At 39.2% G+C, this 13,561-nt stretch overlaps 1 protein-coding gene across 1 annotated transcript in view; it reads right to left on the reverse strand.

The window, feature by feature from the left end:
• Positions 1–13,241, reverse strand: part of ZNF654 (zinc finger protein 654) — a 30,463-nt gene extending 17,222 nt beyond the window's left edge. Inside the window, exons 1-3 of the mRNA XM_086883597.1 lie at positions 13,047–13,241; positions 4,302–4,447; positions 1,233–1,314 (exon numbers count right to left, since the gene is read on the reverse strand). Of these exons, the coding sequence (XP_086739723.1) occupies positions 1,233–1,314; positions 4,302–4,447; positions 13,047–13,178 (360 nt within the window). The 5' untranslated portion in view covers positions 13,179–13,241. The remainder of the gene's footprint in view (positions 1–1,232; positions 1,315–4,301; positions 4,448–13,046) is intronic.
• Between the last annotated feature and the right edge of the window lie 320 nt (positions 13,242–13,561).

Genomic DNA, 13,561 nt, shown 5'->3' on the forward strand with positions numbered 1-13,561 from the left:
GAATAAAAAGATGTTGTCTAAAAATAGTTAGGCCATCCCAGAGATACAAAGCAAGAAAGCCATGCATGGCTGAGAATTTCCTCAGTCAGTAATTTGAGCTACAAAGTCTTTCATTGACCATACAGAAAACCCTAAAACAACAACTGATATTGTCTACAAACAGCAATAAAGAATTGTATAAGATCAAAATCACACTTCTAGGGCCCTCAGAAAGAGCCTTCCATTTGTATAACAATGCAAAACCAACTTGGATTGGAGGTATTACTGGCATACACTGAGACAAGTCTTCGACTCATGGCAGCCTGCACAGACTTAAGACATGTTGAGCTGGATTTGTGATTTCTGAGGGGAAAACTGAATTAAGCCAGGAGTCACCAGGCCTCCAGCAACCACTTTTCTCCAGATTTCTACATAACAGGAATATGTTTGCCTGTAATATCATGGAATGTTTTAGCCAGCCATGATTTTCACATGTCAAGTTCCCTCTCATCCCCGCACCTTATTTGCTGTAAAAGTGTCAACAACACCATTAATCAACAGAACATTTTAGTAATGAGAAAGTTATCTAATATTGAAACAAAAAACGCAGCAGAAGAATGGCTTCCATCCACATCCAATTACCTGCTTTCCATTGCCAGTTTGATTACACAACTGATGCAGAAGCAGTGCTTGCACATTAATTTGCAGAAGCAGTAACAGACAGGTATCAACATAAAAATAGCAAAGGAAGAGCTTTTTCTCAAACTGTATTTTACTGAACAATATTCATAGATCCTTTCCATCCTTTCTTTCCCTACCAAGTTTCCTCTCATGGTGGCACAACCCTAAAAATCTGTTCAGGTATTTAAAAAACCCAAACAAACCAAACCCCACACTGACCTGGGAAAACAAGTTTTTAATCCAGGGTCATTTATTTTATGCAGTTTTATGTAGACATGGAAAACTCTGTCTCAATCTACCCAATAATAGAACAATTTAAACTATCCATGTTTATGCTGACTTGAAGACTTCATTAAGATTAAACTTCAATTTTAAATTTACTGTTTAAAACCAGAGGGGCAAGATGCTATTTCATGTCATGAACTAAATGACATTAAGCTCCAAATAGGCATAAACAAGCAGAGTTTCTTTCACTATAATGGCATGTTTCCTCCAGGTCATATATTCACAAAAACTGTCTTTACATCAACTAAAATAATATTATAAGTTTATATGAAAGTAGGCAACACTACCTGGATTGAACCTAAAATATCTTTCAAAGGATCTTCATAGAACTCATCCTTTCCAAAGAACAGCAGCAATTCAAAAAAACTCCTAAAAAACAGAAACAGCGACAAGTTAAACTTAAAACATTGATTCAAAAAAATTAAAGTACATTAAGTCTCTCCACAGGACTCTAACCAAAATTAGGAATTAATAAATCACAGGAATTAGTAAATTCTAGACTTGTGCCCACATGGAATCACTCAAAGGTTTTTGCTGGCCAACAATTCATGTTTTCAGGCACTTTCTACAAACACACTTTATTTCATTTCAGCCTGTCTTACCATAACTGAAGTCTTTCTATGAAGATGTTGGTTTAAAGGTATTAATTATTTTATCTTTTCAAAAAAAGCTTTGGGGATTATTTAGAAAGGGACAGCTTTTGTGCAAATATGCAAACAAAACTATGTTCACCTTTTGTGTGGCATTCAAATTCATACAACTTGAATTTTACCACCACCAAGTTTTTAAGCAGATCTCTGTCCAGCAAGATGAATTCACAAGTGCTACCCCAAAAAGAGGTGGCAGAAATGGGTGAAGGTAATACTTTCCAAAAGCTGCTTAGATTCAGACTTATATTTGTGGCCTCCATGGTTTTTTAGCATATTAAAATACCAGTCTAGCATTTTATTTCTTTTAAATCCTGTTACAGGATCAGAGAGGTTGGTAAAAAGCAGCTTTCAAGATCTCCTTTAATTTCAGGTTTTCATTTATAAAAGCCTCCTTCCAGATAATGCAGTTGAGTCAATTCAATCAAAAACTTGGCAGTCAGAGCTCGTGGATCTGCAGTGTAAATGTTACTGTTCTGCCTGAAGATTCTGAGAAATTTCATTTCTACTTGGAAAAAGTACCAGGCAGGCATTGCACTAATGAGCAGCAATTGCTGATTGAGAAAGTCAAGAACAGCAGACAAGAACCAAGCAACTCTCAGAAGGACAGGCAGGACTTCAAAAAATACTGTGCAAATTCAAGGCACCTTTTTCTCCTCAGTAACATTTTCAGGAATACTGGGCATTAAAAAAGTCTTAATACTCACAGAAAAAATTAAGTTTTCTATAGGAATAATGGAAAAGTACCATAAAATTAGATTTCCAATGGGTTATGCTGAAGTATTTTTTTTCTTTCTAACCAATGATTAACTATGCCAGAAACAGGCTTAGAGAAATAGATATAAACTTATTACATTCAGTGACAGAATTTCTCTCAAGGCTAGGTCTTAAATCTCAGTTACAATATGCAATGAATAAACAATCCATACCCAAATAAGTACTTGGTTCTGAAAAAACATTATCTCATTTCATGTCAAACAAAATTTTGCAGCACACTTGATTCTCAGGAAAGGTCAGTCATGAGTCATGATCTGGCAAGCAACCAAACTGGAACTTAAATAAGAAGACAAAACTAGTTTGAGCAAGTGATGCATGCTTGTATTTAAATTTGCTTTGACTGATTTAAAAAGAGGAGGATCTTGCAAAAAAAAAAAAAAAATCTGGAAGCCAATAGTGAACAAGTGTAAACTGTGATTTTCTGCTTTATCAATGCACCTGCTCACAGTCTAATACCAGAAACCATCAAAATATTTTTATTTCCTCATCACCAGTCTCCAGTTAAAATGACTACAGTCAGTTCCAACTTTGTTTATCTCAAAACTGTCTGCAGCACTGCATATCCACATTTATATCCATCTAGATTGATCACATCACTGCCTTAGCATCACAAGATTGCCTAAAAACACCAGTGTGCTACCATTATAAAACCCCCTGACATTAATGCAGATGCTGCTTCATTCAATAAAAATTGCAAGGTTATTAAGTATAGGAAATAAACCAGTTGCTCCTGTTACCAGTTTATTGTCTGGTTACCAAGGAAATCTTACTCAAGGATGACAATACAGTCAGGCAGAGTTTTGCTCTCCAAGAACTAAGACCTAATACACAGTGAATTTTCAAAAAAGATTCAAGCAAGGTTGCCCAGGTAACTGCAGCTACTAAGCCCTGGGATCCCTTTATATCACATCACATGCAAAACTGTGCTAGCCAGGCAGAAGAATAAATAATCTGATATCCTAGAATGGAAGCAAATCTCATTGAGTAAACCCAGCCTCAAAAATCAAAACAGACAAGGGTGACAGGAATTTAGCGACCAATTTACCTGTCAATTATCAGAATTTATCCATCCAAAAGAATACCTGCATTTCCACCTTTCTACCTCCCAAGCTTTGCTATTTAAAAACACATATAAACATGGTTTGAACTTTGATTTTTTTTTCCTTAAAACTAGTGAAAAAACCCACAGCAACAGATGTCACCATGTTTTGACATAACTTTGAACATTGTGGTCTTATGATGCCAGAAATAGTCCTCTGTCTAAACTGTTTCACACACACAAAACAGGAAATGTCCATAGTGAAGCTTCAGCCACATTTAAAGACAACACTTATTTTTCCTTCTGTACTTATTACCCTGACACTTCCAGTCTTCATGTAGGAAAATGACCAATGCATGTAGAAAATTGAAATTAGAGCAAAATTTACAGCACAACATTCAGCAATTCTTGCAGCTGAATGTGACTTTGGGTCAGTTAACTGCATGACAAGCAATTCCTGTAAGTATTTTGATGACTCAAACATAAAAATCCAAACAATTTTAAAGTAAGTAAATTCTCTCTCAAGAAAATTATCTTAAGAAGTACTTCACTTATTACATCACTAGAAGTACAGAAGAAAAAACTTGAGATAAATGAATTAAAACTATCTACTGGCAAAGGTTGGTCTTCAAATACTCCAAATTAAGGTTATGATAATCACTTATTTCTGAGATTATTCATTTTGCCAGACATCCCTTATGACAAAACCCTGTCATAGCCTACTTGAATATTTAACAAGGATACAAAAAAGACAAAACTAAATTCTACTTAGTAATTCTTGGTTCTGTGTAGATATACCACCTGTAAAACCCCTCTAGGGAGCTTTGAGGATCTGAAACCCTTTTGCTGTGCTATTGTAAAGGAAGGAATAATAAAAATGAAGAAGTACTCACAAAGCAAGGCTACTCAGCACATACTGTACGTGCTCACATTCGGCTGGGAATGACACACAGGCAGACGTGAAGCAGCACAGTGCTGTCTGCAGCACCTGGAGCTGAGGCAAAGGGACCTGCCATCTTCCAGCATAGTCTTCAACAACCTAAGCAAAAACATGGAAATATAGATTATTATCCAAGACATTCTCCTTGGTCAGAAAGAGGAAGCAGTTAACACTATACCTGCTCCCCTCCTTCTCCCTCAGGAGCAGTTTGTAAGCTAAAAAATTTGACTGTTTTCTAGTTTATGACTTATATAGTGAGAATATCACAAGGGATCTTCAGATATTCTTTTCAGAGAATAAGACAAGAAATACTTTCTTCTTATGCTGTACCATAGTAGATATTGCACTCTGCACTTAAACACAAGTTTTTATTTTGCAAGGGGATGCAAATTAAGAGCCTGTAACAACATCCAGACGTTCTAGTCTAAAAACTTTCCAAGAGGGGAAAGAGTAACCTGCATTCCTCCAGCCTTTATGTCAGCAGAGACAAACATTCCAGTCACTCTTCCTTAACTGATCAAATGAGTAAATTTGGCTTTATTTAGACATAGGATGGATCTAAGGCAGCAGCAGCAGAGATGGCTTCATACTCTGTATGTAGATTCTAAGTTTTCCAAACTTATTTTAATCATTTGTTTGAAAAACTGTTAGCTTAATGCAGCAAATATCTAGGTCAACTGAAGAAGCAGCAGACTTGTAGCTGAATACTCTTCATCTTAAGACCAAACATTTTGTAAGATAGTCCTGCCTCACAGATCTATTAAGAGTTCCCAGAAATAGTTTTAGTCAAGTCCCTTTTATAGAAAACCACAAAAGTCTTAGAAAAACAAAGTAGACAGAAAGAAAAAACATCCTTTTGAGGTGTGAGCCTCCAAAAGGTCAAACAAAGGTAGAAATAAAGTATCACTTCCCACCAGGATGTTTCACAAACCTTGCACCTGATAGGCACAGTACAGATAAGTTCATAAATGATTTCAAGGCAATAAAACAACATTTTGTGTCCCACTGTACAGCCCTCACTGCACCTCCAGCACTCATCTGAACCCAATGTAATCTCAATTAGGAATGAATGGGCAGGGAACATCCTCTTCCCAAAAAAAGCCATCAGTCCCAGTCTGCACCAGCTCCTCTGTCACACAAATACCAGAGCCAGCAGAGAAAGGAACACAACAGCAACACCACCTTGGCTTGGCAGTTGTTCTGCAACTCAAACGTACCAAAATAGCTTCACAGCAACAGTACCCTCATCCCAAACTGCTCAGGAAAAACAGGAATAGCAAACTTTTTGCTGAATGTAGATAACCTGAAACCATTAATTCATCAGTGGCAGGAAAAGAGAAGTCTAACTGGTCAATCCTCAGAAGACTTGCAACAATCAAGAAAAGATGGGGGTGTGGGGAGTGTATGGACAAAAAGCTAAACTAACTATAAAATAAATTCCAAACCACACTTCACACACATTCTATACAGAAGGAGGGGCAGGGAATAATGGATACTTCTATGTCTGTTTTTAAGTAATCCCATGGAATAACTTCTTCTGTAATAGAAACCAAGCTCTTTTTATTTGTACAAAACACTCAAGATGCCATGCTTTGAAACAGGACTGCAAAGCACAACATAAGTAAAAGTTTATCAGCACATTTTGGATAGGCACATTAATTTCAATGTAATGAAGCCAACCAAAAAAGAAGCACATAATATTGTCAAAGCACAGTGGCCTATTCCTTGTCCAACACTCAGGAGAGAAGACCAGAAGCAAAGCAATCTTTTTTTATGTGACTTTTTGTAACATTTGCTTTCAAAGTCTCTGTTAGAGTGCAATTTTTAATATTCTTAAAGCATCCTACCTCCCCCCCAGTCTGTCTGTACCTGCCAGTGCTAGTAACCACAGAGGGACCAGGCCTGTTTTGTTTTCCCTCTCATTTAGAGCAGATAAAGATACTGAAAGGAGGTTGAAGCATCTACCTGACACCAAACTCCCCATTCAGCTCCACCTTTCTCCCACACCAATACATTACTTCTCCTCCTTCAGTAGGTTTAAATAACTCACAGGAAAATCCAAGACTCAGATGTATCCCATTAAAACAAAATCAAGACCAGACTTATCAAAAATTCCTGAGCACACAGCTAAGGCAGCTAACTCCAAAAATAACAAGGTAGTAATTAAAAACCTGAACTAGTGAAGCAATAGCTTTTCTTGGAATATTATGTTTTAACTGATTAATTATACACATATTTTAAGTAATTAAATATGCACATATATAGTTATTTGGCTATATTTCAAAGACTTAAGAGAAACAACATTGCAAATTATTAGATTTACAAATACACAGGACACAAACCCCAAATGTTTTACGCAGTGCTAGGCCACAAGTTGCTACAGCTTTTCCTATTCCGACACACAACAAAAAAAAGAAGCTACAAATCCCACCAATTTTAAAAGCTTATCATTACTAGGATTTCAAACAGTGTTACTCCCATAGTTTTTTGTGAGATTTAACAGTAAAGTCACCATGGGATTAAAACCACAACAATTCTCTGAGTTTTTATAGTTTTCAGACACAGAAAGCTTCTTGGCAAATATCATGGTTGTCATTCCTTATAATAGACATATGTAAGGGTTGTCACATGAGAGGACATGTGGGCAAGGTTAGAAAAAAAAAAAGTTTCCTGAAAATTAAAATCCAGTAAAAGCAACACCTACCACCAGTTGCCTGATCCACAGAAATACCAGAGCAGCTCAGATACCAAAGTTCAGCTCTAGAACTTGGGTAACACTACATTTACTCTTCCTGGAAACACCACAAGAAATAATCACAGCTTTTAAACTGTCTTTTGAACCTGCTCAGCGCATGAACAGCATTTTGTTTTGTTCCCAAATACAAAAAAGCCAACCATGTCCTTACAAATAAGGGTTTTACTAACCAAATAGAGAGTAGGAAAACCCTTATGACTTTAGGGTAATATGAAATATACTTAAAATGTGAAAGTTTAAAATGGCTTTATACTAAAATATGTAAGCAATGGCTTTACTCCAATTCACATGTGAATATTACATAAGGAGTAAACAAACATAATCACACTTCTGGCAAAAGAAAACACAGCACCCAGCAACAGCATGACGCATCCTATAAGAGAAGTTTCTACCCTTAAAGCTTAATGCTTTCCCCCTACTCTTAATCACCAAAATCTCATCCACCTCCATAGCCTGCCTGAGGCAAGAACAATTCTCAAGATTGGTACATCACATTTAGCAAGCCAAAAAGTCATGTATGTTTATAGTCTGTCACTTGCACAACAGTCAAAACTATACATTAATTCTAGAAAATCAGTTTGGGCTGATTGGACCACTGTAGTAAGCGTTCCTATGTATGCTTTCTGGATAAGAGATAGATATATATACTGAAAAGTAGAAATATTCCTCTTCATTTTGATTAGCACCTCACCCTCCAAATGAAAGCCAGCTAATGAAAGGAATTGTTTTGCTCACATATAAAAGCGAGAACTGCCAATCTTATGAACACACAAATGTTCACATCCACATCACTGGTAACCAGTAAAATACAATTTATTAGGTGTACCAGTGAAGAAGTACAATTACTTTTTTTCCTCATGTAAACAAAAGGATGTAACCTGGATTTTTGCATTACCTCCTGCACTAAGAGTGCCTTCTCTAACCTGAAAAACCCATGTAGCAAAACTATCAAACAGACAGAAACATCACTTAATGGAGATCCTTCCTTTAGGTATAAAAACCTGCAACTACTTTCTAATTTAGAATCCTAATACATTTTCTAGGGAAAAATCATGAACTTATTTTCATACGAAAGCTATATGCAATGAAAAGGCATTAAAGCCTAGAGAAGCAGGAATACCAAGATGTTTGTAAGTGTCAAAGAGGAAAGTTTCAGAAAGGTAAAAAGATATTACAAAGATAAGAAAAGTCTCCAATGTATTGCACAAATGTTTCTTTTGGAAAATACCAACTTCCTAATACCACTTGTAAAACAGAGAGATCATTTCCCAGGGTAAAGCTAAGAGGACAGCAGGCACAAAAGCTGATGAGAACCACCCGAATATGTGAATTAGAAAAGATTTTATGCCGCTAATGACAAAAGCACTGAAGACTGGAAGCCTGGAGGAGTCAATCTTCAGATAAAGAGGTTGCAATTCAACTGCTATTGTGAATTCTCATGAATTGACTGAGAAGCCAAGCTCACTTCACCCACAACAGCCCAGTTTTGCATGACAGACCCTTATCAGTTTTCCCATCAAGTGTCAGAGGAAGGTCTGACACCTCCTAACCCAGCCCAAGCACACCCTTCTGCAGAGAGGTAAATCCTCACTACAACTGGAAGTTCACCTTGGCACCCAACTTGGCAGTAAACACCACATGATTTTGCCACATCTGTTTCATAAGGATTTCCTTTTAAACATGAATTCACTTGAATATCAAGCAGCACAACACTAAACTGCCAAAAATAAACTGAACACGCTGGTTTCCTCCAGTCCCACATGTAAAAAATACCATGACAGGTTTTTAAAGTTAAATCATTTCAAGTAGATATGGTACTCTTTGAAATTTAGTTACTGGAATGTATGATTGGCCCTTTGCAAGCTTTCATGTAACAAGCAGTATCAACACTCAAAAACATGAAAAAGTCAAATACAACTTACAGTGGTGCTCTTAAAATTTGAGCCATTAACAAGGATAAAGCATATTTGTTCAGGAAAGTACAAAACCCCCCCAAACATCAACACCACAAATTATTACACGAGCAAATAGGTGGTGAAAAATTACAGATTCTGCCTTTTCAGAGAAATAAGCTTCAAGGATGTTGAAGAAATCACTTTTCACTACTAGTACTCGCATGTAACTGAGCCTAAAAATAGTGTTTGTAGATCAAATATGGATCCCAAAGGCACAAAATTTGATAAAATATAAGTCTGGTATAACCTAAAGGTTTGGGGATTGTTCTGGTTTTGTTTTTTTAATATAAAAACAACTTAACCACTATTGATTTGAAATCCAGAGTAAGAGACTAAAAAGCAAATACTTTCAAATTTGGGCACAAAAAGTGTGTAATGATATTAACCCCAAAGTAAGAAGAACAAACATCTAAAGTTGTATATTTTTTTACTTCCATCACCACAAAGCAAGACAAACAACAGTTGAGTCACAGATCCCTCCCTGCATAAAATAAATCCCGGAAATACTGTCTTCTCTGGTGTGTTACTATATTTTACAACTTAACTCTTTTATAAGCCCAAGAATTGTTTTTCCACCAATTAATGTAAGCAAAGGAGGTAATCTTTCTTTCAGGGGTAGGATCATCCTGGAAGGCTGTAAACTGATGCCACAGGAAGAACAGATCAAGGAGTGTTTATGCCTCACAGCATCACCTTGTTACTTGAGATGAACTTAACCTGGTGTCTATTCCAGTCAGTACCAACAACATAAAATAACATCTAGTACAGTTATGCAGCCCTGAGGACAACTACAGAAATGCTGGAAGCAACTTGTATTATTTTGATAGTATTTAAAGTTATGAGAAAATATCCTGAAAAAGAAATTAATTTCTTTTTCTAGTTAATAAAACTGTACCCACTTCCAGGGCAATGAAGGAAGCTACATCCATTTTCCAGCTTGCCATTAAAGTTTGTTTTTAAACCAAGTAAAATTGGAAATTCATTCTTCTAATTGCAAAAGCATTCCCCTTAACCTTTGCACCAAAAAAGTCACCATCTATGCTGTTTTCACTGCCCTTCACCATTTGTATTTCAGTTTCACAGGAACCTCTCCATGGCTATGGTTCCTGAGAAACCTCAGGAAAGAATTTCCAGTTCTGCATACAAACACAAGCTGAAACTCTTCCAAATGTTTAGGCTGAGGCAGCTTCTTCTAGGTACCACCTTTCAAATGTCTTTAACTTACAAAGTAGTTACAGATGCGTTGTTCTTTTGCCTGCCAAAGCTGGGAACAGCAGATTTGCTTTTTCCAACATCCAAGTGGGTTTGGAACTCCACAAATAAGAAGAAAAGCCACATCAGCAAACTGTAGAAAGTAGCATAGAAACAGCTGGTGACATGCATAAGCTGGGTACTTGACTCATCTTCCAACTGTCTTTTTTCTCTTCCAGCCACAGAAAGCTTGATTTTTGCTTTGCTCATGTCATCAATCTCAAAGAACATTCCAAGAAATCATTTTATTCCATTTTGCCTTGAAAGGTTCAGGCTGTAATGACTATGACCAGGAACACCTACAAGACATAGATTCCAAAACTACAAATGGGCTTCAAGATGCCACATTCTAACTGCATCTTGTACCACTAAATTGTGATTAACCACAAATTTATGGAAAATGCTCTCATAATCCTGACATCTTTTTTAACTGGTACTTAATTGATCCAAAAGTAAAGTTGAGCCACAATACTCCAGGCCTCAAGAGAAGTAGGTCTGCCTGTTTACAGCAGGTTTTTTTACCTTTCTAACATCATTCAAGGATAAAAGATGTGCACACCAATGCATTTCAAGCTCTAAGCCACTCTGAAAGATCAGGAGGATTTTCTGTGTACAGATCTACAGACTGAAAAAAGCTTTATTTACACCTTGCTTCATTTCTCCTGTAGTTCTTACTGAGAGATGCTCATAGACTTCAACAGCTTAACTACAAGCAATTTAAACAATACTATTTTCAGATGGGAGCGAGCTTCAGTACCGTCTCTGAAGCACAGCCACATGTTTTGATAGGTTGTTATTCTGAAAATAACAATGTTTCTTTTGGGGAGTCCAGTCTCACTGCACTATGACTAAACAACTATTTCTAAACTGCTATTACATTTCAGACACAAAACCGAGAGCACAGGAGGCAAACTAGGACGTTGAGAAAGGCCAAAGGAGTATGAAGACAAGCAAAACTGTGTTATCAGTGAGAAGTGGAGTGAGGGGGACAGGAGGCAAATATCTCCTTCAGAAGATCTGGATAGAAAAGCAAAAATACATATTACATGTATAATTACACAGTGTCAATCCCATGAGGGAAAATGGGCTTATATGGAGCACATTCAACTTCATTTGTTGTCAAACCATAAATGTCACACAGCTACAGGCTTTTCACACCAGCACACCCCTTAGGATCTTGTGTTTGCATAGTTAAATCAGTAGAAAAACCCATTACTAAAAAACAGGCTTCAACAAAACACTGATTACCTTGAGTGAGCACATGACTGCTTTTCACACCAGGCCAAACTTACACAAAACAAGCAAAAAAAAATATAAACCCTGAGGACAAACTGTTAATATATTTACTCACTCTCATCAGAATTATTTCAACTGTGCATTGTTAAAAAGAAAGTTTAAGAGAAAAGGAGCAGAGCCCTTTACATACTCAGAACATTGGCTGCTTTTCTGGAGAGTTCATCAACTCAAAGTAGGGGAAAGTGTTTGGCAACCTCCCTAGACAAAAAAAACCAGAACTGCAGGAGAGGTCAACACTAGATATATAGCACATAAAATACTTGTGATACAACTATTTCACATGAAAATTCTACCCCAGATCTTGTCCTCTTCTGTTTCCTAATAATTAATACATTTCCCTGGGATTGACATTAGTACATGTACTTATTATCTTGTATGCACCTCCCAAACACAATAAATTCAACATATAGTAAACACAGAGAGAAAAATTTAAGATAAAACTCTCAGGCCTGAGCAAAAGTTAATGTCTTTCCAACTAGACAACATAATCAAACATGGTTTTCATTGCTTACAGTTGTCGAACATGCCAGACTTCCAAAAACATTAGCTTCTCCTTTTACTGGCTCCACAATTTTTGAGAGATCGTGAACCAGAAAAAAAAAAGGGATGGATCGACAGCCCCAAAAAGCAACTTATGGGTTCAGAGAGCAGAATGCACCCCGAGATTATTGTAAGCACGTATAACAGTAAATAATATTCCAAACAGGACGTTTCACTGAATGATAGCACAAAGTGAATGAAAGAACAAAGTGACAACAGGACATCACATTTCTTTAGATGGCAGAAGACAACTGTAGTGATACGGCAAGTCAAAAAGTTGATAAAATGAAGCCATTCTATATAAAATGACCTCTAGGCTGTGTTTTTTGGGGAAGCAAGCAAGTGGCTTGCATTCAAGCAAGAAAACACCAAAGGTAACTAATGTTCCACCACACCTGCTGATGAAAGCAACCAGGAAAAGCAACCTGTTGGTGCTTGTTACTTTCCAAGGCACACCTAAAGGGCTTGCGAGGAGCACAAGAATACCGGGCCCGCTTCAAGAAAACGCTGGTCTCCAAAGGACAAAACCCTAAAAATCATAAAACACCCTGGTCTAATTCGGTCAGCGAGACGAGAACTGTTCCCGAGGCCCTACCTGCCTCTCTACCTCCCTCCGCCACGAAGGCGAGGCCACCCGGAATCGTTCTGCCCGCAGCACCGGCAGCACCACACGTGTCCCCGCAGCCGCCCCCAGCTCTCCCTGCCCTCTCCCGCTCCGGGAGCCGCCTTCCCTTCCTATCCCTTCCCCCCAGGAGCCTCCCTGCCCGCTCGGCCCGGCCCCCGCTCCCCTGGGCCGCGCCCTGTACGCCGCTCCTCACGGCCCGGGAGCGCGGCGGGCCCGGCCCGGCCCGGCTCCCTCCGCCGCTGCCCCCGTCGCTGCCCCCCGCGCCGCAGCGCTCACCTGGCAGAAGCGGCGGCAGTAGTACTGGCTGCGGAGCAGAGCGGGCAGCCCGGCCGGGAGCCCTGGCGCCGCCAGCGCCTCCAGCTCCTCGCTGAGCCGCTCCGACTCTTGGTCGCTCTCGTCTTCCGCCATGGCGGCCCCGCCGCCCCGCGCGTACCGAGCGCCCCCGCCCCGCCCCGCCGCGCCGGAAGAGCCGCCCCCGCCGCGCAGCCAAGCGTCCGGCCACGCCCCCGCCGCGCCGCGCTCCCATTGGCCCTCCCGTCCTGCCCATCAATGCGCCCCTCACCTTTGGCTCCGCCCCTTCGCTGGAGCGCGACTCGATTGGTGGAAAAGTCTCGTCGTTACTTCAGACCTGCCTTTCTATTGGCTGCTGGCCCCGTCTGTCACGCCCCCCTCCTCAGCTCCCTGCCCGATCCCCCGTCCGCTGCTCGCCGCCGCCCACGCTCTGATTGGCCGGCGCACGCCTCTATCAGAGCGCTCACGCTCGCCCCCCATTCTTAATTGGGGGCGAGCTT

Source organism: Cyanistes caeruleus, chromosome 3 (genome assembly GCF_971803275.1).
Source record: "Cyanistes caeruleus chromosome 3, bCyaCae1.hap1.1, whole genome shotgun sequence".
Lineage (NCBI taxonomy): Eukaryota > Metazoa > Chordata > Aves > Passeriformes > Paridae > Cyanistes > Cyanistes caeruleus.